Raw genomic sequence first — 25,318 nt, 5'->3', positions numbered from 1 at the left:
GAGATGTTTAGAAAACTCAAGTGGCAGACTCTGCAAGAAAGGCGCTCTGCATCACGGTGTAGCTTGCTGTCCAGGTTTTGAGAGGGTGCGTTTCTGGATGAGGTATCAAATATATTGCTTCCCCCTACTTATACTTCCCGAGGAGATCACGAATGTAAACTTAGAGAGATTCGAGCATGCACGGAGCCTTTCCAGCAGTTGTTCTTCCCGCGAACCATTCGCGACTGTAACAGGAAAGGGAGGTAATGACAGTGGCATGTAAAGTGCCCTCCGCCACACACTGTTGGGTGGCTTGCGGAGTATTAATTTAGATGTAGAGTCCCAGTTGGGGCACACATTTTCAACTACGCCCATTGATATTTATCAACTCCTGTAAGCAACTAATTGTCTGGATTTCACTGTAATTTCATTCTTCGAGAGCTACAAGATCACCAATGGTATCTGTTCTTTTGACATGTCTGAAAGAACAGATACCAGCTTCATATATAATGAACAAATTCATTCCATGAAACTTATCATCAGTGATCTTTACACCCTTAACATGATATATGTGACTGTCTTAATTGTGTCTGTCTGTAACTTCTTTACTGTAAGTAGCAACCTGTCTTTTCGTACATTGTTAAAAAGACACTAAATATTGAGTGCAGGGCGCAGGGGGAGGGGGGGGGGGGGGGGGGGAGCAATAAAGGACTAAAAAAAGAATTTCAGAAAATTGCTGAAACATGTGAACTGGATGGATTTTTACAGTGTTCATGGACAAATGGAGAAAATAAAATTACCAATAATATTCTTCCATTATTTGAAAACATGTTTAAGATAATTATGGCCACACTGTATTAGGAATAGAAAGTTGACTGAAGCCTGAAGTGGACAGAAATCAAATTCTGAAATCAGAGTTCTATGTAAGATTGCAGGGATAAGTTAGATACGAATGGTAGTGCTACATTTATTGCTGTACAGATATCATAATACATTTGAGATTATTATGGACTCATAATGTAAAATAATTCCGGTGAAGTTAAGCATCAAAGATGGGTCAAACATGCTAACCCACATCAAATTCTGCCATGGCACATCAGTTCAAAGAGAACTTTGTTAATATCACAAGTAAGTTACCTGTTCATGCTATTGTAATAGAGGCAGACTTTTACTTTTTCAGCTACAAAATGAGAGAATTATGTGATTTAAACAGGTGCCAGAGAATAGAATCAATGTAACACTTTCTTCACATTGTTGTCTGAAACTGCTTTCAGTGCACAGAGAACTGTCTCATGAAGGTTGTGTCTTAGACCACCTAGTAACTAGAAGACCTGAATTTCCTGAATCGGTTAAAATGGGGGAATGCACCAGAGATATTAAGCCAGTGGCAATATCAGTTTGTGTGTGTGTGTGTGGATTTTATGGGCACCCAACAGTAAGGTCATCAGCAACCTTACACGTGTCAAAAGAAATGAATGTGGAGATGAACTAAAATTGTTGTACACTCGTGCACTCGAAATGACTGTACAGTCACTCTATCTCACAAGTGCTAAAACCAGTTAGGAGAGAAAGTAGCTCTACATTAAATTAAAACACAGAAGAGCGAAAATGAAGGACAGATAAATGTGACTGGCTGACAACTTACAAAAAACTTGGGGGAACCAGACACACTGTTGACACATTGAAAATATCTTCCTAAAATCTTGTTAAAAATGTTGGACAATACACAAAACTTTGAAACTAACCAAATTCATTCGAACATTGCTTATAATAGAGGGCAGATCTGTTGGCAAACTCGCCATAGTCTGCAGGTCAGCAAATAAAATGCAATCCAATAAATTATGGTGCACAGTGATCTGCACCCCACAAGCACCACACATTGGATGGTCCTCTTGCCGGAGTAATAATTCATGTGTCATTGGGCCATGGCCTATGCAAAGATGGGTAAGAAGAACCTCATCCTGCTGATCTGGCTAGGAGGAGGTATGCCATGGCTGAGTTGCTGGGTGTACTACACAGAGATTGTTGTCAGACCCTTCTCTTCCCATCAACACATGACCTTGTACCTCAACAGTGAGGTGATGGCCTGCAGGGAGATGGCACACTGAAATATCTGAGGATCACGACACACCTCCTTGACTGCTAGATCCACCCTTTCATTCCCCAGAATTCCCATGTGCCCAGGCACCCAGCAGAAAGACACATCCTTCCTCAGTTGGCGTAGTTGGAGGAGGGCATCCTGGATATTCTGGATGACTATCTGGTGGGTACAAACATTGGAGAGAGTAAAGAGCACTCGGAAAATCTTAACAGACAAGAAATTAACGCCAGGAGAATGTCTCACCTACTCCCGTACTCTCAAGATATTGCATAAGACAGTAAATTCTGAAGGCAGTCTGACCTTGATGACCCAACCTGGGAAAATGACAGAGCAACCATCAGAGACCCCTTGCTTAGACCCGTCCATAACAACAGATACATGGTCGTGGTACTCAGATAAAATATAGTATGTAATCAAAAGTATCTGGATACCCCCAAAAACACGTTTCTCATATTAGGTGCATTGTAATGCCACCTACTGCCAGGTACTCCATATCACTGACCTCAGTAGTCATAAGACATCATGATAGAGTGGAATGGATCCTTCGCGGAACTCATGGACTTCGAACATGGTCAGATTGGGTGTCACTTGTGTCGGATGTCTGTAAGTGAGATTTCCACACTCCTGAACATCCCTAGATCCACTGTTTCCTATGTGATAGTGAAGTGGAAACGTGAAGGAACACATACAGCACAAAAGTGTACAGGCTGAACTTGTCTGCTGACTGACAGAGATTCCCAACAGTTGAAGAGGGTTGTAGTGTGTAATAGGCAGACATCTATCCAGACCATCACACAGGAATTCCAAACTGCATCAGGATCGACTGTAAGCGCTATGACAGTTAGGTAGAAGATGAGAAAACTTGGATTTCATGGTCGAGCAGCTGCTCATAAGCCACACATCAGACCATAAATGCCAAATGACACCTTACTTGGTGCATGGAGAATAACCACTGGATGATCTAACAGTGGAAAAATATTGTGTGGAGTGACGAATCATGGTACACAATGTGGCGATCCAATGGCAGGGTGTGGGTATGGCAAATGCCCATTGAATGTCTTCTACCAGCATGTGTAGTGCCAACAGTAAAATTCGGAGGCAGTGGTATTACAGTGTGGTCATGGTTATCATGGTCATGTTTTTCATGGAGGGGGCTTGTACCTCTCATCATTTTGCGTGGCACTAGCACAGCACAGGCCTACATTGATGTTTTAAGCACCTTCTAGCTGCACACTGTTGAAGAGCAATTCGGGGATGGCGACTGCATCTTTCAACTTGATCAAGCACCTGTTCATAATGCAAGGCCTGTGGCAGAGTGGTCACATGACAATAACATCCCTGTAACAGACTGGCCTGCAGAGTGTCCTGACCTGACTTCTGTAGAACACCTTTGGGATGTTGTGGAACACCAACTTCGTGCCAGGCCTCACCGACTGAAATCGATACATCTCCTCAGTACAGCACTTCATGAAGAATGGGCAGCCATTCCACAAGAAACCTTCCAGCACCCGATTGAATGTATGCCTGTGAGTGTGGATGCTTTCATCAAAGCTAAGGGTTCGCCAACATCATACTGAATTCCAGCATTACCGATGGGGGTCGCCACAAACTTTTAAGTCATTTTCAGCCAGGTGTCCTGATACTTTTGATCACATAGTGTATCAAAGAATATTGCATTAAAAATGGAAGCAGGAGTGCTATCTCTCCTATAAAGCAAAAAATCTAAAATCACTCTGGCCCTCTGCAGTAATCAGGGCAGCAAATGGTTAAAACACTGGATTTGGGGTCATACTGACTCCACACCAAGTGACAGCACATGCTGCACGTAGATCCCAAATGGAATCGTAGCTCACAGACAATTGGAAAACAGGGATTTCAGAGGCAGACAAGCAACAGTATGGTGTGTGGGTGAAATTGGAGCTCCATGTAACTTACATGCCTGATGCGCCATAAGGAGCAGGCACCGGATGGTAAGTGGCAGTTCCTCCACCTCTGCACAGATGCAAATTATGGGACTGGTCTGATAAGCACTTGTGGTCAGCCAAGTCCCCTCATGATGTACAATGTCAATGATCTGGAAGTAAGAGGGCCTCGTTGACCCCTACACTGTGCAACCATAGTCCAACTGCTAATGCACAAAAGTCCGATAAAACTAAACAAGACCCATCCTGTCCACTCCAAGACCTGTGGCTAAGGCACTTGATATTCAGTGCTTTCAGGTCTCTAAGGTGTGGTTGACAATCAAGAGTCAAAAATGAGGCCCAGAAACCACACAGTGTCTCTAAAATTTAGGATGATGTCCCCCATATTCAAGGCAGGGAAATTAGAAAGATGATGGGAACAATTAAATTGAAGGACACACACACACACACACACACACACACACACACACACACACACACACACACTAATCTACAGAAAACTTTAATCCCATCTTTGCAGCCCACTTCTCTAACCACACTGTAAGTTGCAATTGACAGCTGACAGTTGCAACACCGGAGGAGGAACAAAAAACAGCAAACCTGTATAAAAATGAGGAGAGCTGTACAGGACTCCTTACTGCCAATGTCATACTATTGGTGGCTGTGACAAAGAGGGTAACACTTAAAACACTGCCCTGAGGAACACCATTCTCATGCTCAAATCAATCAGACAGTGTCTCACCAACTCGGATTCTAAAAAACCGCTGAGACAGGAAAGACCATGTGAAGATGGGGAGGTGGCCACAAAAGCCAAATTGATGCAGTTGTGCAAGAATACAGTGTCTCCAAGTAGTATCATATGCCTTACTTATATCGAAGAATATACCGATACAGTGATGCTTATGGAGGAAAGCCTGCAGAATAGCCGCCTCTAGGAGGGTCAGATTGTCGACAGTGGACTGAAAGCTTCGGAATACATACTGAGAGCTGCTAAGGAGTTGCCTGGTCTCTAACAACCAGACAAGGTGATGGTTAACCATTTGCTCCATGGTCTTTCCTGCACAGCTCATTAAGGTGCTACTCTGATAACTACTACAGCTTGTGCAGTCCTTTCCTGGTTTTGAGGAGAGGGGTCAGAATAGCCTTCCTCCATGAGATGGGGGAGTTGCCTGTCTGCCATATTAGATTGAAACATTCGAGGAGGATTTCCTTTCATGCTGCTGACATGTCAAAGCATGCAGTACTGGATTTGGTCATGACCAGTCAGTGCCGATTCGAGCTCCACATGGAGAAAGGCGAGTTGTAGGCCTCAGAACTGTTGGACATGAAGTTCAACTTTTCCTTCCCTACAGTCACATGATAGTGACAAAATGCTGGATCATGGCTTGCTTTTGCAGTAGTTTGTGCAAAATATTTGACCAGCATCTGAGCAATGTGTCGGTGTTGTTTGGAGGCACTTCTGTTTCAGCACTGCTGCTATCGGTAAATGGCTGCATTTACCAGAAATCTTCCAGATGGATTTCCATACTTTTATAGAAGAAGTGGAACAATTGATGTAGTCCAGGAATGTTTGCCATGACCTTTTCTTACTGTCCTTAATGATGCATCAAGCCTTGGCCCTCGCGACTTGAATGCCCCTAAGGCCGTCTGCTGTCAGTTGGCATTTAAAATGTCGAAGAGCCATACACGTTTCCTGGATCATGGAACAGCACTCATCTTTCAAACAAGGTACTGGTTGCCTCCTAAGATGACCTAAGGACTGTGGGATGGAGAGGTCAGTGGCTCACTGGATCACTCATGTGATGTGGTCCACCCATCCTTGGATGCTGTTGCAGTGTTTGAACACAGCTAGCTGGCTGAAACATGTGCAATTAGCCCAGCTGACCGTCCATTTTGGAGGCTTGACTTCAGGTGGTGAGCCATTTAGTAGGTGAAGATGGATTGGGAAGTGGTCACTGGAATGAAGGTCACCAGTGACCTCCCACTGAACAGTGTTGGCAAGGGTGGGAGAACAGAAAGAGAGGTTGATGGCTGAGAATGACCCAGTAGCAGTAGAGAAATGTGTGTGTGAGTACCCATGTTGAGGATGCACAGCTCGTGAGACATCACAAGTCCCTTCAAAACCCAACCCCGAGGGCAAGTATTGGTCGAGCCCCACAGGACATGATGGGCATTGAAGGTTCCCAGGAAGAGGAATGGTTGCGGGAGTTGTGTGATAAGATCCGTGAGAGCCTAAAGTCTAGTGCATTTTGTGAAGGTAAGTACAGGGAGCAAATAGTGATCCTTTGACACACATGACTTTTAACTGCAACTGCTTGCAGGTCAGTAGCCAAGGGGAGGGCAGAGGAGTGGTACGCATTAGTGACAAACACTGTGACACATCCCTTAGCCCTTTCCCTCGATAGGTCATCCTTGTGGTATACTGTATATCCCTGTAACACAGGGGCATCTGTATCTTTAAAATGTGTTTGTTGTAAACAAAAGCACAAGGGATGTGCCAGTGCTAGGAGTTTCAGTTCCTCCACATGAGTCCTGAATCCATACATGTTCCACTGTAGTATGGAAGCTTTGTCATCAGTGCGGTTTCAATTTACCGCTATCTTTGCACCAGGGAGGTGAAGCAATTTAAGAAAAAGGGGGAATGGGTGCGCTGCATGGATCCAAGGCATCTAACTCCATGATATACTCCTCATCAGTGAGACAGGAAAGAATGACGTCTGACTGTGCTCACAACAGCTTTTGACCTGAATGTCATGGGTCTTTCCCTGCACCCATCACTTCGAGGATGAGGGGAAAAGGGGGCATTTGTGGCACTCTGCTTTTCTTGTAGCTTCTGGATGCTCACTGCGGAACTGTTGTTGGTCTTTCCTGGTGCAGCTGCCTGGATTGCTTTGTCCTTACTCTTTTCCCTTGCAGTTGATGCAGATCACCAGAAATGGGCAGTTAGTCACAGCATCATGAGTGGCTTTTCCCCAGTTCCTGCAGATCACTTCACCTCCACAACTCCTGGTTGTATGGCCAAAACACTGGCCTTTATAGCACCACATAGGGTTTGAAATGCAAGGCTAAACATTAAGTCAAAAGAACCCCGCCATAAAACGTTCGGGCAGTGTCAGAGAATTGAATGTGACAGTGAAAGTGGCAGCCTTTTCAGTTGTTCCATTATTCCTGCACATTTGTTGCTCCACATTGACTATTCCCTGGGATGTCACTTCTTGCTTCAGTTCTGCTATGTCCATGTCCATGTTATCTCAGCATGTGACAATGCCGTTACTGGAGTTGAGAGAGGTGTGCATCTCAACAACGACATCATGGTCACCCAGTTTCTGCAATTTCTTAAGAAAGTCTACCTGCTTTCACCTGTTAGTTTCAACTAACAATGAGCAATTACACATTTTTTTATAGATTTTAATGTTGGAGCAAAGCCTTACAAACTCTTATCGATATAAAATGTCCCCTCCTTCCTCTTTATCACCAGAAACATATTGTTATTCATTACTCCATGAGCCCTGTTACTGCAGTCCAAAGTATTCTTAGTATCAGGAGGACTAGCACCTCTCTTTCTTTTGGATAAAGGGGTGTGAATACTCCCATGCAGTACACCCTTCCCACTGGGAGGAGAAGATAATGATTTCAAGGGTTCCATCTTGGTTCCATGGGCAGCTAGGGAAATAATGGTCCACTCAGACAGAGCCCTGCATGCCTGAGTAAGCCTTATACAACTGATGTCCCAATAGGTTGCCTGCTAATGACTGTTCCACCCCAACAGCCACGCATCCCATCAGCACGCAGTGCACCTTGAGATTGTGGGGCTTTTTATAGAGGTTTATCCTGTCCTCACGATCCAGGTGGTCAAGCCAAGATCCCCATTTCCTGAGACACACAACATTCCACCAGCGAGCCATGCTGTGGTCACTGAAGCACTCCCAGAGCTTATGGTGACAGGGGATTGGCGGCGCTTACCAGTCCCCAGCTCAGGAACCCCAGGGTCGCCAATCCCATACCCAGCAAATCAGCCCCTGAGGGTGGTAATGATAAAATGCTAGATGCTGGCTTGCATCATCTGTAGTTTTTGCAAAATGTTTGGCCAGCTTATGAGTGAGGTCTCTGAGTGTCATTTGGAGACATGGCTGTTTCACAACTGCTGCTATTGGTAAATGGCTGCCTTTACCAGAAATCCTTCTGATGGCTTCCAGTACTTTCATATAACAAGTGGAAAGGTTAATGGAGACCACAAACGCTTGCCATGACCATTTTTTGCGCTCCTTAATGATGCCTTGAGCATGGCTCTCTTAACTCAAAAGGCAGTGAGGTTGTCCACAGTCAAGCAGCATTTAGACCATGTTGCCCAGATGGCTGAATGGCACACTTCTGTCCACCAAGGTACGGGATCCCCTCCTAAGATAAATGAAAGATTGTGGTATAGACACGTCAGCGGCATGATGAATTACACAAGTGATGTGGTTCACCCATTCCTGGATGTTTTCACGGTGTTTGTCGCTGGAATGAATGTTGTCAATGACCTCCCAGTGAACACAGTCAATGAAAGCTGGATAGCAGAGAGAGAGGTTGATGGTCAAGAATGATCCAACAGCAGCACAGAAATGAGTGGGAGCATCAGTGTTTAGGATGCACAATTCTTGAGATGTCAGGAGGCTCTGCAAAACCCAACCCCAAGAGCAAGTAGAGGATGAGCCCCACGGGACATGATGGGCATTGAAGTCTCCCAGTAGGAGAAATGGTCAAGGGAGCTGTTCCATAAGATCTATGAGACCCTCAGACTCTCCTGCATCCAGTGGAGGTAAATACAGAGAGCAAAATGTAAGCCTCCGATGTGCATGAATTTCAACTACTACTGCTTTCAGGTCAGTAGCCAGGGAGAGAGCAGAAGAATGGTGTGTATTAGTGACAAACACTGCGACCCTTCCCTTGGCCCTTTCCCCCCACACGTAATCCTTGCAGTATAGCATATAGCCCCATAGAACAGGGACATCTGTATCCATAAAATGTGTTTCTTGTGAACACAAGCACAAAGGGCAGGCCTGTGCTGGGAGTTTCAGTTCTTCCATGTGAGTCCTAAACCCACACAAGTTCCACTGTAGTATGGGAGCCATGTCATCGGCATGGTTTTAATTTACCTCTATCTTTGCACTGGGGAGGTGAAGCAATTTTGAGGGTGAGGGCAAGTGGAGGGACTACCTGGATCTAAGGCATCTAACTCCATGACGTCCTCCTCTTCAGTCAGATGTGCTAGAATGACATTGATGGCGCCCAGGACAGCTTGTGACCTGAACGTCTGCATTCTTTCCCTGCACCATGTCCCATCATGGATGGGGGGAGCAGGGGGTGGAAGGGGGCATTGAGAGGCACTCTGCTTTGTGTATGCTTTCTGGATGCTCACTGCAGAATTATGGTTGGTCTTTCCTGTTGCACCTGTTTGGATTGCTTTGTCCTTAATCCTTTGCCCTGGCATGTACAAGTACAGGTGCTTGTGGTGGGTACAGGCACGCTAGACATCATCTGTGTTGAAGCATCCACCTTGTCAATAGGTTTCTACACCGTGGAAGAAAATGAGGTGGCAAAGACAGGGGGTTTTGTCATCATACTATTTTTTGGCTTCAGCATAGGGGACTTGCTTGGTCACTTACTTCCTGTATTTTGTGTTCCTCAGTAAAAATAGGGCAGTCTCTGCTCCAGATTGTGTGGTTTCCAGAGAACTTGACACAAATCGCTGGAGATGGGCAGTCAGTCCCAGCTTCATGAGCTGCTTTTTGACACTTCGCACAGATTGCTTCACCTCCACAACTCATGGTTGTATGGCCAAAACGCTGTAATTTATAGTACTGAAAATGTTTTTGTATGTAACATTGAACATTAAGTCAAAGAAACCATACCATAACACATTAAGGCAGTGTCTGAGAACTGAATGTGACAGTGAAGGTGGCAGTCTTTTCAGTGTTCTTCACTTTTGTTGCTCCACATTTACTATCCCCTCAGATGCCCATTCTTGTTTCAATTCCACATTGTCCATGTCCATAATATCACCCAGTAACAACGCCCTTGCTGGAGTTGAGAGAGATGTGAATCTCAACAATGACATCATATTCATGCAGTTTGTGACTTTTTAAGAAGTTCCACCTGCTTTGACCTGTTAGTTTCGATCAACAATGAGCAATTATGCAGTCATTTTATAGATATTAAAGTGCCAGCAAGGCCTTCCAAACCAATGTGGATATAGATGGTTGACACTTTTTCAAATGAAGCTGGTATCTGTACAGATATCATTGGTGATCTTGCAGCTCTCGAAAAATGAAGTTTATAATGAAATCTAGACCTTTCACCGCCTACAGGCATTGATAAATATCAATGGGGACAGTTGAAAAATGTGTACCCCGGCTTCCCCTTCTTCCTCTTCATCACCAAAAAACCATTATTATTCACCCTGTTACTGAAGGCCAAAGTATTCTTACTATTGGGAGGACTAGCCTGTCTCATTCTCTTGGATGAATGGTTGTGAATACTCCCAGGCAGTACATCCTTCCTGCTGGGTGGAGAAAAAGAAGATTTTGAGGGTTCCATCTCAGTCCCATGAGCAGCTAGGTGAAATAAGGGTTGATTCAGATAAAAGCCCTGCATGCCTGAGTAAGCCTTATACAACTGAGGCACAACAGGTTTCCCAGAGGTTGCTCGCTAATGATTGTGTCAGCTCAACAGCCTTGTGTCCCATCAGCACACAGCATACCTTGAGACTGAGGGGTTTTCTATAAAGGTTTATTCCACCCTCAAGATCTGGGCAGTCAAGCCAAGATCCCCATTCCCATAGACACATATTGTTCTACTGCTGCACTGCATGATGGTCACTGAAGCATGGCTCTGAGCACTATGGGACTCAACTGCTGAGGTCATTAGTCCCCTAGAACTTAGAACTAGTTAAACCTAACTAACCTAAGGACATCACAAACATCCATGCCCGAGGCAGGATTCGAACCTGCGACCGTAGCGGTCTTGCAGTTCCAGACTGCAGCGCCTTTAACCGCACGGCCACTTCGGCCGGCCACTGAAGCATGCCCAGAGCTTATACTGACAGGGGACTGACAGCACTTATGAGTCACCAGCTCAGGAACTCTGGAGTCACCAAGCCCATACAGCAAATAGATGCTGAGCACCTGAGGGTGGCAATATCATTGACTAAGAGTGTTGCAATGTATGTTAAGAAAGGTGGGATTTTTATTTATTTATTTATTTTTACCAAATATTCAGCTCTGAGGATGAAGATGTACAGCAAAGATGGATAAAATTCAGGAACACTATACAGTACATCTTACATCAATATGTGTGAGCAAGGTTGTAAAGGCTACAGATAACCCACCATTGTTCTATAGCTGTGTTGAGAAGTTGCTATGAAAGCAAACAATACTCCATCACATATTTAAGCAAATTCAGAGTTGTCTGGAAAACAAAAGCAAACCAAATCCAAAATTAGTTTAAAGATAGCAACAAGAAAATCAATCAGTGAATTCAAAAGCTTGATTTTGCCTAACAGCCTGAATAACAATCTTAAGAACATTTGATCTTCTGCAAATCAGTAAGGAAATCAAAATCATCTATTCAGTTACTCTGTGATATCAAATCAGAAGATCGCGAAGAGTAGATCAAAATAGTGATTTTTGTCTTCCAAATTTGTTTTTCCCTCACGAAATTGGTCAATCGTCTAATTATCACACAAAGGCTGAAATGACAGATATGAGATAGCAACAATGGAAGGAGGATAGAATGCTACTTACCACAAAGAGGAAGCACAGAGCTGCTGGCAAGTACAATGAAAAAGACTGCTTAAATATTAAGCTCTCAGACAAGGACTTTCTTGTGAAGTAGGAAACACACACAAATTCAAACAAGCACAACTCACATGCACGCATGGCCTCTGTCTCTGTGCACTAGAGCCTGTCGGGCTGTGTTTTCTATATATGAAAAAGAACCTCATCTGAAAGCTTAACATTTTAGCAGTCTTTTCATTTTGCCTGTCTACAAATCAACGCCTCCTCTATGTGGTGGGCAGCAATCTATCCTCTCCATTTTATTAACAAAGTAGGAAAACATAGTTTGCCACTTACTGTGAAGAAGACACTTGAACTTGCAGACAGGCACAATTACAAGACACTCACATAAAGCTTTCAATCATAGTCTTCATCAGCAAAAGAGAAACACATACCATTCATAACACACAACCAAGCACACCTCATGCACACATGACCACCAACTCCAGCATGTTGGGCCGGAATGCAACTATCACTTGGGTGCAAGCAGCGATCTGGAGGGGGCAGAGAAAGGATAGTAGAGTTTGGGTGGAGAGAGAGAGAGAGAGAGAGAGAGAGAGAGAGAGAGAGAGAGAGAGAGAGAGAGAGAGAGAGAGAGAGAGAAGCTGTTTGAAGGAGTGTGTTGGAACTAAGGTGCAGCATCAGAAAGCTGTGGGGCAGGGAGGTGGGGAAAACAGTATTTCCATTTTATTGTTATTCCACCCAGGACTTTCCACTCTTAGATATTGAGATAAGTGACAGCAGAATAGAAAATAAACTAAAACTGATCTACACAAGAGAGCCATCTACACCTGTGTGATTCTACAAAGATTAGGCAAAATAACTTGGCTACAGCCCTATCAGCAACAAAGGATACTTGGGGATTGGGAAAAAAAGGTCCAGTCATTCCTGTTTTAAAGAAGTGTCATCAGACCGAGACACAATTACAGACCCGTATCACCGACATCAATTTGTTGTAGACATAGGGAACATGTATTATGCTCATACATTGTGATCTTTTTTGAGAACAAAAATGTGCCGTATAAAAATCAACATGAATTATGAAATTTAGATCTTGTAAAACACAGATTTCACTTTTCATACGTGAGAGTGGCATGGACAATTTTACCCTGGATAAAGCTGTGCTCTTTGACTTCAAGGTGTTGTGCACTGCTGTACTGTCATGTAGTGAACAAAATACGCACTTACTGAGTATCAGTACAGATTTGTGATTGGTTTCACATCTCCCTTGCACATTATATCAATTATGTTGTACTTAAAAGAAAAAATAACATATGTAAAACTAATTTCAAGGGTACCCCCAATACAACACAACAGATATTCACGAATTAATGGTTAACATTTTTGCCTGTAGGAAGTTTATGATGACAGAAGACTGTAGAGGAGAACAGGAAAACTTTGTGAGGTTCCGTGATTTGTGTAGGACTGGCAGTTGGTTTTGAATATATATAAACTGTACATGTTGTGCATGAATAGGTAAAGAGATGATTTATTGTTCAGTTACAGTATTGGCAACAAAACACTGGGAGCACCAACTACAGTAAAATACCTAGAAGTAACCATCCAGAGCAACACTTAGTGGAATAACCACATAGTACAAACCACAGAAAGAGAAGATGCCAGGCTGAAATTCACTGAGAGACTATTAAGAAAATGTAATTCACCCACAAAAGAAGTGGCTTACAATACGTTTGTTGGACCAGTTCTTGAGTATTGCTCATCAGTTAGATTGAAAGAAGTGACAGAAATATCAGACAAAGAGAGGCATGTTTCATCATGAGATTGTTTAGTAAGCCTGGGAGTATAACAGAGATGCTTAACAAACTCAGGAGACACTTACACGAAAGGCATTGTACATCACAGAGAGGCTTACTGTCTAAATTACAAGAATGTATGTTCCATGAAGAATCAAACTATAAATTAATTCCTTCCACATAATTCTCCTGTAATGATCACAGTGATAAAATCAGAGAAATTAGAGCTCATACAGATTTTTACTAACAGTCACTTTCAAAATGATCCATTTTTGAATGGAATAGGTAACAGAGGATAATGCAGTCATAACAGAAATACTCACTCCCACACACTGTCAGGTGAATTGTAAAATACACATTTAAATACCTACATATTCATGGTAAAATATCAGTATTATTTAAAGAGTGCTCATTTTATAATTGTCATGTAAGTTATTTGTGTAAAACACCACAAAATTATCATCAGTATCAAAATATATATGATGGTACCTGTCAAGTCTCTCTCTAGTTTTTGTAAGTCAACAGTGAGGTCTTCGAAATTAGCAACTGCCGCCCTTTCAATATCTCCTGGTTCAGGTACAGGTAAAGCCATTTCAGGATTTAATGGATCATCACATTTCTAAAAACAAAAATTCAAAAGAATGTTAATGGTAATGTTACAGATGTTGACCATATTAAAACTTATGTTATTAGCAAAAATTCACACTAGTCATTAAAACTTCAGAACATGCCATAAAATTTCACAGTTGATACAGTGCTTTTTACATCTTTACATCACAGTTCAGAGAGAGAGAGAGAGAGAGAGAGAGAGAGAGAGAGACTGCACCACCACAAGACTTGTCTATGATTTGGAGGTAATTTTGGTTTTATGATTTAAGAGATTGATGAGAGAGACAAAGACATACAGTGTTGTGTGGATTGCTGATTAGTTGTCTTTTGAAGCTGGTGGTGGGATTCATTTCTTTGGAATGGAGAGGGAGATCATTTCAGATTCAAGTACCCGCTAATAAACAGGACTTGTAGAAGGTGCCCGTTTGATGGTGTTGTAATATTAGTAATTTTCGCCTCACAAACATTAATATACGCTCAATAGTAAACGCCTGATGGCCTAAAGTTATCGAACAATTGTAAAGTAAAAGAAATGAATCATCGCATAGCAGCGACAGAATCTATTATTCTTTATCTTTGCCGTTCTTGCGCGGTGCCAGTAAATCTCTATGTACATGTATCGATTAATGGTATAAAAAAGAATTCTGTTGTTTCAAGACAAATGAGGCTTTTGGCGCCTCACCTTTTACTGTTTGTATTCCATGAGAGGCGGACGCGGACTTGCTGCGTTCCACAACTGTATTTTATATTTGATGTGAAAATATTGAGTGAATATGCTAATTGTTATTTTTTACAATCAGAAAAGATGTAGTTTCTAGTAACTGATATCGAACAGACAGCATCAAGAGGACATTTTGACTGTTATGTATAAAGTATTTAACCACAATGGTCATCTATTGTAATTTAATATGAAAAGGTACGTAGCATTAAAAAAAAAAAAAAACGTGTGTTAAAGATAAGTGTGCTTATTTTCGTAAATTAACCTTGATGAGTCCATCTCCTTATTTACTTAACTGTTAATTATTTTGTGTTACTTCATCATCAGAAATTGCGATCACGCTGATAGGCCGAACGCAGCATGAGGCAGAAGGAACATTATCGTTTTCCTATTATTTCTGAACCAACTTTTTTTTTAATTGTGTAGTGTTGCATTTCTTTTAAAGTCTATAAGTCTTCTGGTCCCTTAGTGTTGATCCGGGTATGACTACATCGCGACTATAAAAATGCACAGAAATGATAATGTTTCTTCCGAGCGATCTCAAATATATATATCAATATGCTGCTCTTATTCAGGTATTTAATGGTCAACGTATGTTATTATAATAGCGTAATAAATCCCTGATTCTGTTGCCAAGTGGCCCACCAAAAATATTCACCTTTTCGACATTAAAAAAAATTAACAGTTCTTTTTATTTTCGTCCCCCAAGAACAACGCTACAGTGTGTACCAAGAACATGAGGTCAAGGACAGATTTACAATGATAGGATGACAACAGAAACTACGTGAATGGTAATCTGTCTGTCTACCTGCCTCTATGTAGCTAGGATAGTTACAGATGGTGACGTATAATCAAAAAGCCCAACATGACAAATAGTGAATGCAGACCTTCATCACCAGCTCTACTGTCATGAGGTGTCCTCAGAAATACTTTGCAGAATATCATTTCTGCAAACAACCCGAGCTGGTAGTGCAGGTCCCTTTCAGGTACCAAAGGAAGATCTACTTATATTTTTGGAAGAAAGACAGTGACACCTCTTTACAAACTGTAGCTTTGTGTTCACTCTAGTTAGCATTTTCATCTGTTCATACTAATAGACTCTTCACTGAGGAAGAATTCATGTCTGTTCCATTTAAGATTAAAAATGTTATGCATTTTTAAATTTTGAGCTAATCAGCCTAGAATACTTCAGTTTTGGATAGATTGACCTTCAACATTCCACTATATGCCCATTTTAATAGGCCGCACGTCAGCACTGATATTCCCAGATGATGTCAAGTTAATTGGTTTTGTGCTTTAGTACAGCTGGAGGTCATCAGCATGCATATTGTATTTACAATGGGACAGAACAAACACCACAACACTGACATACAATGAGGAGAGAGTGAGACCTAATACCAGACTTTGGAGGACATCTATTGTCTCCATTGTGACTGTGGCTCTGGACTTGGTACCATGTTTTTGAGATACCGGGTACAACAGAATCTATAGCTCTGCACTTTGAGATAAATTTGGACTGCTAAACATCGAAAATAAAATGTAAAAGTCAACAGTGTTTAAATTTAAAAAGCTCGTGATAGTCACCCTTTTGTCTTTACTAGCTCCAGGTCATCTACAAAAGCAGATGATGTGTTATGTTTGCATCAGACACCCACGTAACAACATTTTCCCAATGTTCACTCTGTGCAGAACAGTACAATCTTAACACATTCATACATTTTCTTACATACATTACCATATTGTGCTGTCTTTACATCATCATCAAAATATTAATATGTATAAAACTATTCCTGACTGAGAAGAAACAGTGGGGGGGAGGGGGAAGATGCAAGAAAGAAATGGTTCAAAGAAAGATCACTCACATACAGGCAGCAGCACTGCAAGTTACACATGGGAGGACAACAGGCAATGGGCAGGTGGCAGAAGAGGGAAAGGTTGGTCGGTTGAATGATTAAAGGAACCAAACTATGAGGCTGTCGGTCCCTCCTACATGGAACAGGCAAGGCAACGAAACTATACATCAAAGAAAGGCCTAGCACACATAACCTAAGGAAAGAAAACCCCAAGGTCTACTGAAGGTCAACAAAGCCTAGAGAAAGGAGAAAGAATAGGGGGGAAAGAAAGACAGGCGGATTAGGTCCCCATCCTGGGAGCAGCCAGAGGAGGTGCAACAGGAACATACCTCCCATCACTTATCAGTGTCACCCCACTTAGTACCCAGAAAAGACTAGTGACACAGACAGGGCAAGAGAAGCACAGGAGAACAGAGGAAGAACATCAGGTCAAACAGAACATGTGAGAAGCAGGAGTAAGAGAAAAAGGTTGGATAGGGAGAGGGCTGGGGCACAAAACTACTTGTTCAGAGCAAAGGAGGCAACAGGGTGACCTGCCAGCCCCTCAATGGGTCACCAAGGCTGAGGTGCCCTTCCTTAGAGAGGATGGTAAAAAATCCCTTCACAAATAAACTGTAAACACAGGTAAGCCACTCAGGCATTGCCTGCTAACTCTGCAGTGAGTGAGTCAGATTAAGAGTCTGCTGGAGTGTGGTTACATTAGAACAGTCCGGCACAATATGGACCACCATCACATGGGCACCACAATGACAGCGTGCAAGCCCTTGCAATGAAGGAGATGACCATGAGTTGTATGGCCGATGTGGATCCAGCAAAGGATGATTGAGTCCTTAGGAGAGGACTGCATGGAATACCTACAGAAATTTGTTGTCTCATTTATAACCCATAGCTTGTTTGGAAAAGTCATAATACTCCATTCCATATTCCAAAACCTTATAACTTGATGGCAAAATACCGATCAAACATCTTATTCCATATACTCATCTCGAGAGACAGCTTGCTGGTTGACAATTTGGCCAGCCTCTCAACGAGTTCATTCTCCAGGATCTCAGTATGACCTACGGTTCAGTCAAGGATCACTGAGTGTCCATATTGTTCAAGGGCAAAAAGTGAATGTTGGATAGTCAGGACCAAGGGATACCAAGGGATGTAGAGGGTGACACTGATTAAGAGCTTGGAAACTGCTGAAAGAGTCACTACAGATGAGGAAGGACTCACTGGTGCAGAAACAAATATGCTCAAGAGCACAAGAGATGGCTACCAACTCTGCAGTGAAAACAGTGCAGCCATCCAGCAAGGAGCAGAGCCCATTACATCTTCAACGAATCTAAGCAAAGCCAGTGTGAGAATCAACCATCGAGCCATCAGTACAGGGTACTAGTGAACCTCTAAACACACCAAGAATGGAGAAAAATTGGTGGTGAAGGCCTCAAGATGAGCCAAATCTTTCAGATTTTGTGATAGGGCAAGACAGAGCTGTGGTCAAGAGATAAATCACAAAGGTGAGTGGGCCCAGAGAAGAGGTGGAAGAGGGTACAGCTGGAGTTCAGAAAAAAGGGACCAGATGTGGATAGTGATCATAACCCCAGACCTGGGCTGATGATGGGTCAGGTGGAGCTCCTTACCCACTAGTTCAGGTGCTCTGGGGAGCAGTGAATGCAAAATGTACAAGCGATCAGCTGTTCGTGGCACAGAACCCGCAATGGAGAAACCCCTACCTCCACAAGGAGGTTGAACACAGGGCTAGTCCAAAAGGCACCAGCTGTCAGTTGTACCTCACAATGGGGTATCAGGTCCTGCATCTGTAATATCGAAGGTGCCGCTGAGTTGTATGCAAGACTCCCATATTCTAGAGGGGACTGGACCAATGCTGTATAGAGCTGTATTAATCAAAGTTCATGCCCCAGTTGGTGTACTTGAGATCTCAATGATCATTGGGGTGTGACCAATATGTCCACTTCAGTTGACAAAGATGGGAAAGCATCACTTGGGCATCAAAGCCTAGTCTCAAAATACAATGAAAGTCCATCACAATGAGGGACTGGCCAACAAGCAACAGATCTGGATGTGGATGGACTGTACAGCAACAGAAATGCATAATGTAGATCACACAGCCAAAAATTGGAAGCCATTGAGAGGAAGCCAAAGACTGCACTCTATGTATTGCTCTTTGCTCCTTGCTCTTTGGGTTCAGCAACACCCATTGTGGATGAACCAAAATAAATTCAGAAATCATCAGCATGCATTGAGAAAGACACCATTGGCTCTGCAGTAGCCACCAGGCTATTGACAGCCACTAAAAAGAGAGAGGAACACTCAAAACAGAACCCTGCAGAACCCCTTTCTCCTGCAGAGAGGATCTGCTATGGGAGATGTCAGCCTTTAACTGAAAATGTGACAGGAAATGAAGTTCTGGATGAAAATCGGGAGCAGGTCATGAAGGTCCCACTCACGTAAGGTGGCAAGGATGTGGTGGCATCAAGTGATATTGTAAACCTTATGTAGATCAAAGAAGACTCCAACAAGGTGTTGACACTGGGAAACAGCCATTTGGATAGCAGACTCCAGATGGATTAAATTATATGCAGCAGACCAGCCTCAGTGAAAATCACCTTAGGTCAAAGCCAAAAAGGTCCTGAGATTCAAGGATCCAATACAGTCTTCAACACACAGTATTTTCAAGTAACTTGCAGAAGACATTGGTTAAACTGACTGGATGATTGCTGTCCATCTGAAGTGGCAGTTTACCCAATTTCAAAACTGAAATAATGACATCTTCCTGCCATTGGGAAGGTAATTCTCTCTCATTCCAGAGATTGTTAATAATGGCAAATATATGACATTGGCTAGCCACCAATAATTGTTGAAGCATTTGGTTGCGCATGCAGTCTGGTCCAGGAGCCATTTCAGGTCAGAAGGCTAGCATGTTGCCAAATTTCCACTCACTAAACAGAGTGTTGTAGGGCTCCAGCAGGTGAGGAATCAAAGATAAAGAGCATAATTCCAGATGGTGTTTCAGTAGGTGAGTGAATAGTGACTGACACAGAGGCCTGGGCGAAATGCCAAGCAAAATACTCAGTGACGAAGTCCAGGCTGGTTGAAGATAACACCATTCAGTAAAGTTTCTGAGACAGTAGCCAAAACTGCACCTTATCTTTGTCCATACCTACAAAGAGAGAATATTTGGCCACATGACTGCAACATATTCCCAACAAGCAAGTCCATTTCTGGTATTTAACAAGATAACAGGCCCAAATATGAAGCTGTTGAAATGCCAGTAGGTGGTTGAGAGATGGATGGTGTTTGTAGAATTGGATTAACACCCACAGCAATTTTGGAGGTCCACCAAGGAACAGTCTTCTGTGAGGGAGTACCCAAGGAAGAAGGAACTGCTGAAGCAGCTGCTAAAAGGATGGCATTGGTCAGACTCCATAGGGACTCATCAACACCATCATGTAGTGGAGACGGTAGAATGGCAGCTGATGGAAATGCATCCAAATCAGCATTAGTAAAGGCTCACCTAAGAGAGCATACAGGTGAGTGATGCTGGAGAAAAGATATGACAGTCAGAAAATGATTGCTGTTGGACAAATCATCATGAACTTCCCATGGAATGGAGGAGAAGAATCCAGGGTTACAGATGGAAAGATTAATGGCCAAGAAAACATTGTGTGTCACACGAAAGTGTGTGGGGTTTCCAGTGTTGAGGGGAAAGATTGAGCCCTGCCAGGAGGTCTTCAACAATCCTGCCATGATAAGTGGTCACAGTACCACCCCACAGAGGATTATGGGCATAAAAATCCCCAAGGAAGAGGGGAGGGAGCTGTTTAAGTAAGGAGGGAAAGAAGAGCTGCAATCTCCGGAAGCCAGTTTAGGCTTGGGGAGGGGAGGGGGGGGAAGGTAGAGATAGAGATAAATATTACACGTTGTTGCCACAGAGTCTAAATTGATCCAAAAAGCCACTGCTTCAAGCACAGTATGAAGAGGAACCCAGAAACTAAATGTCTGCATGAACCAACATACAGACACCACCGGAGGCTTGCAAAGGGCTGACCCATTTCTGGCAGAAGGCTTGGAAACTACAAAAAGACAGCAAATGAGTATCCACAAAATGAGATTCTTGTAGTACAGCAGAAGCTATGGAGCAGAGAGAGAAAGAAGAGACTGAAATTGCTGAAGGTGGTGATAGTAACCATTGCAGTTCCACTGGAGGAGAGGCTGGCTTGATAATTAATGGGTCACAATCAGTCATTATGCTGAGTCAGTGCCCATCGCTGGTAAAGATGAAGTGACATCCAGGAATTTAAGATTGTACCAGGTTAAGAGGGAGGGAGTGACATGCCTTGTATTGTTGGGGGGAAGGGGGGATGGCCTGAGACTTCCTGTGGAGGGCGAGAGGAAGGGTCATCAGGAAAAGAGCAAGTCAAAGCAATATCAGGCTCCAGAAGAGAACAAGTGTCCTCGGGGGCCACAGAGTGTGAATCCTATGTCCACCTCAAAGTAAGAGGCATCTTCTTGTGGAAATGCTGCTCAGGAAAGGTGGGGAGGGTTCCTAGAGGGAGTTTCATCCTCAGGAGATTCCAGAGAAGAAGGTTTCTTCTCTGGTTGAGGAGAAGGAGTGGTTTTGCGAGGGGAGCAAAGGTAGACATTAAAGATATCAGATGAAGTCAGTTGAATTTCTGTTGGAGTAGGATAGATGGTTGAGAGTTTTGAATTCCTTAATCTTCTTTTCCTTTTCATATTCTGGGCAATCCTGTGAGCAAGGAGAATGTAGGCCAAAACAGTTGACACACTTGGGCAGTGGGGTGCAAGGACTCCGCACATGGAGAGGGCAGCTGCAGTCACTGTATGTAGGATTCACCTCACATCACGAAGATGTATTACCAAAATGGTGACACTGGAAACAGTGCATGGGAGGTGGGATACAAGGTTTTACGTCCCAACAGTAAGACATAACTGATTTTTCTCTTAGGGTATCCCCCTCAGAAGCCAGGATATAAGTGCCAGTATTGAGATGATTGTCGTTAGGACCTCCCTGGGCTTGCCAGGTGAAATTAACACTACACCATGACAGATCATGCCTAAGTTACTTTTCAGATTGCAGGAGGAGGTCTCTGTTGAAGTTAATGCTGTGGGTCAAAGAATGGAAAACCCAGGATGGAATGTAACTACACTCCTGGAAATGGAAAAAAGAACACATTGACACCGGTGTGTCAGACCCACCATACTTGCTCCGGACACTGCGAGAGGGCTGTACAAGCAATGATCACACGCACGGCACAGCGGACACACCAGGAACCGCGGTGTTGGCCGTCGAATGGCGCTAGCTGCGCAGCATTTGTGCACCGCCGCCGTCAGTGTCAGCCAGTTTGCCGTGGCATACAGAGCTCCATCGCAGTCTTTAACACTGGTAGCATGCCGCGACAGCGTGGACGTGAACCGTATGTGCAGTTGACGGACTTTGAGCGAGGGCGTATAGTGGGCATGCGGGAGGCCGGGTGGACGTACCGCCAAATTGCTCAACACGTGGGGCGTGAGGTCTCCACAGTACATCGATGTTGTCGCCAGTGGTCGGCGGAAGGTGCACATGCCCGTCGACCTGGGACCGGACCGCAGTGACGCACGGATGCACGCCAAGACCATAGGATCCTACGCAGTGCCGTAGGGGACCGCACCGCCACTTCCCAGCAAATTAGGGACACTGTTGCTCCTGGGCTATCGGCGAGGACCATTCGCAACCGTCTCCATGAAGCTGGGCTACGGTCCCGCACACCGTTAGGCCGTCTTCCGCTCATGCCCCAACATCGTGCAGCCTGCCTCCAGTGGTGTCGCGACAGGCGTGAATGGAGGGACGAATGGAGACGTGTCGTCTTCAGCGATGAGAGTCGCTTCTGCCTTGGTGCCAATGATGGTCGTATGCGTGTTTGGCACCGTACAGGTGAGCGTCACACTCAGGACTGCATACGACCGAGGCACACAGGGCCAACACCCGGCATCATGGTGTGGGGAGCGATCTCCTACACTGGCCGTACACCACTGGTGATCGTCGAGGGGACACTGAATAGTGCACGGTACATCCAAACCGTCATCGAACCCATCGTTCTACCATTCATAGACCGGCAAGGGAACTTGCTGTTCCAACAGGACAATGCACGTCCGCATGTATCCCGTGCCACCCAACGTGCTCTAGAAGGTGTAAGTCAACTACCCTGGCCAGCAACATCTCCGGATCTGTCCCCCATTGAGCATGTTTGGGACTGGATGAAGCATCGTCTCACGCGGTCTGCACGTCCAGCACGAACGCTGGTCCAACTGAGGCACCAGGTGGAAATGGCATGGCAAGCCATTCCACAGGACTACATCCAGCATCTCTACGATCGTCTCCATGGGAGAATAGCAGCATGCATTGCTGCGAAAGGTGGATATACACTGTACTAGTGCCGACATTGTGCATGCTCTGTTGCCTGTGTCTATGTGCCTGTGGTTCTGTCAGTGTGATCATGTGATGTATCTGACCCCAGGAACGTGACAATAAAGTTTCCCCTTCCTGGGACAATGAATTCACGGTGTTCTTATTTCAATTTCCAGGAGTGTATATAACCAGAAGGACAGTTGCTACTCAACATACAGCAGAGATGCTGAGTCGCAGATAGGCCCACCAAAAATAAGTGAAAATCTTTTTGTTGTGCCTATATTTGACTCGGTATCTCCACTATATTGTGAGAAGCAACTTTCCTTCTGATAATACTGTTAATGCTATGAATTATATTTAAGGACTTGTGAGGAGTGATGCTCACCAATGTGTCTCCTAAACACTTGCAAGCACACAGGGAAACTGACTGACAGAGTTTTTAATCAGGCAGCTTCAGCAAAACTTATCTTCAATATGTTCTACAAAAAGGAGCAAGCAACATGGAAAGGATTTTGCACCAAGCTGACAGGCCTAGCCCTCCTCCTAGGGGATGGCCAGGGAGGGGAAGGCCAGGGAAGAAAAAGCAGAAACACAGAGAGAACAGTTCCTGTCTGAAGAAATGGCCACTGAATAGTAATCGGAAGTATGGGCCTGAGCACATTTCATGTGCAGATTGTCTGCCCTGGTACCACCCAGTCTGATCAAGGGCTCACCCATGGACGCCACCCAGTTGCAACAAGGGCCACCTGGCACAGTGATCAGCGTTGAGAGTTCTGATACCCCAAAAAAACCAGCAACCACTCTTAAGCATGCAAGAGGCAGTGACAGCTCAGGTACAAGGGTCTTTAAATATGTCTGCTTGTGTCTGTATATGTGCGGATGGATATGTGTGTGTGTGTGTGTGTGCGCGCGAGTGTATACCCGTCCTTTTTTCCCCCTGAGGTAAGTCTTTCTGCTCCCGGGATTGGAATGACTCCTTCCTTACCTTCTCCCTTAAAACCCACATCCTTTCGTCTTTCCCTCTCCTTCCCTCTTTCCTGATGAGACAACAGTTTGTTGCGAAAGCTTGAATTTTGTGTGTATTAATTAAGCAAGAAACAAGAATCCCAATACAAATTGGACTGCTTTGTTCCATCCAAACTTTATTAGTAGTACCTAACATAAATATGCAAATATTGCCAGATTTAGATTGAAAATCATATAATACTTGACTTTTCCAGTAGAACTTCAAGATATAATCTTGATGACTATAGGGTAGAAGTATCTTTTATGCAAAGTCCACCTGTGAATACAGAGGTCTTTCTTTCAAATAAAATACCTGAGCTAACTAGCACTAACATATTACTGGAAGAAGTTCATGATCAATCCAGAAAGATATCCAGATAAAAGCATTCGAATCAAATTTATTAACAGATAAACAGAAACAAGATCTGTATGACATTTTAAGTGCATAAAGTGATGTCTTGATGGACAAACCAGGTGAAATCAGGGTTATGTTTGCAGTTTTAAAACAAAAAAGGCAGAACCTTTCTTCCGTAAACTGTATCCAGTACCAGTTAGTCTGAAGAACACTGGCCAGGAGGGGATTAATAAAATGATAGACCAACATATAATGAAGCGTAGTATTAGTACATATAATAATCCTCTATTAGCAATAAAATAACTACTGGTGGTGTCCATCTTGTTCCGAATGCAAGAACTTTAAACACATCAAAATGAAAAGAGACAGGCGTGTCACTATAGATAAGTTATTACCTAAATTTACAAAAGCAAAGTATTTTACTTAAATGGATTTAGTATCTTGTTACTTGCAAATAAAATTAAGTGAAGAAGCTAAACAATATACTGCATTTTTGTGTGAAGGAAGATCATACCAATTTCAAGTACTCTCATTCGGACTAAATATTTCAGTACCAGTTTTTATTAGAACACTAGATCAAGCGTTAGGGAGAGAGTTGCTTTGGGAACTATTAGCATATGTTGATATTACCTTTTTGGTTTCACCTTAGCAGAAAGAACATCACAAGCTTTTGATTAAAACCTTAAGAAAGTTCAGAGAGAAGGATAATCTATCAAATATCTAAACAACATTTTGGCAAAGAGCTAAAGCTGTACGACATTTTGTAGGAGAGAACAGTATTAAACTTTACTGT

The 25,318-nt window shown here is 43.5% G+C and overlaps 1 protein-coding gene across 1 annotated transcript in view; it reads right to left on the bottom strand.

Annotated features, from left to right (window-relative positions):
• Positions 1-25,318, bottom strand: part of LOC124803359 (formin-2-like) — a 237,603-nt gene that overhangs the window by 46,632 nt on the left and 165,653 nt on the right. The window contains exon 13 of the mRNA XM_047264544.1: positions 14,063-14,192. Coding sequence (XP_047120500.1) covers positions 14,063-14,192 — 130 coding nt within the window. The remainder of the gene's footprint in view (positions 1-14,062; positions 14,193-25,318) is intronic.

The sequence above is a fragment of the Schistocerca piceifrons genome, chromosome 6, assembly GCF_021461385.2.
Source record: "Schistocerca piceifrons isolate TAMUIC-IGC-003096 chromosome 6, iqSchPice1.1, whole genome shotgun sequence".
NCBI lineage: Eukaryota > Metazoa > Arthropoda > Insecta > Orthoptera > Acrididae > Schistocerca > Schistocerca piceifrons.
This window is presented reverse-complemented; position numbering and strand designations above follow the sequence as displayed.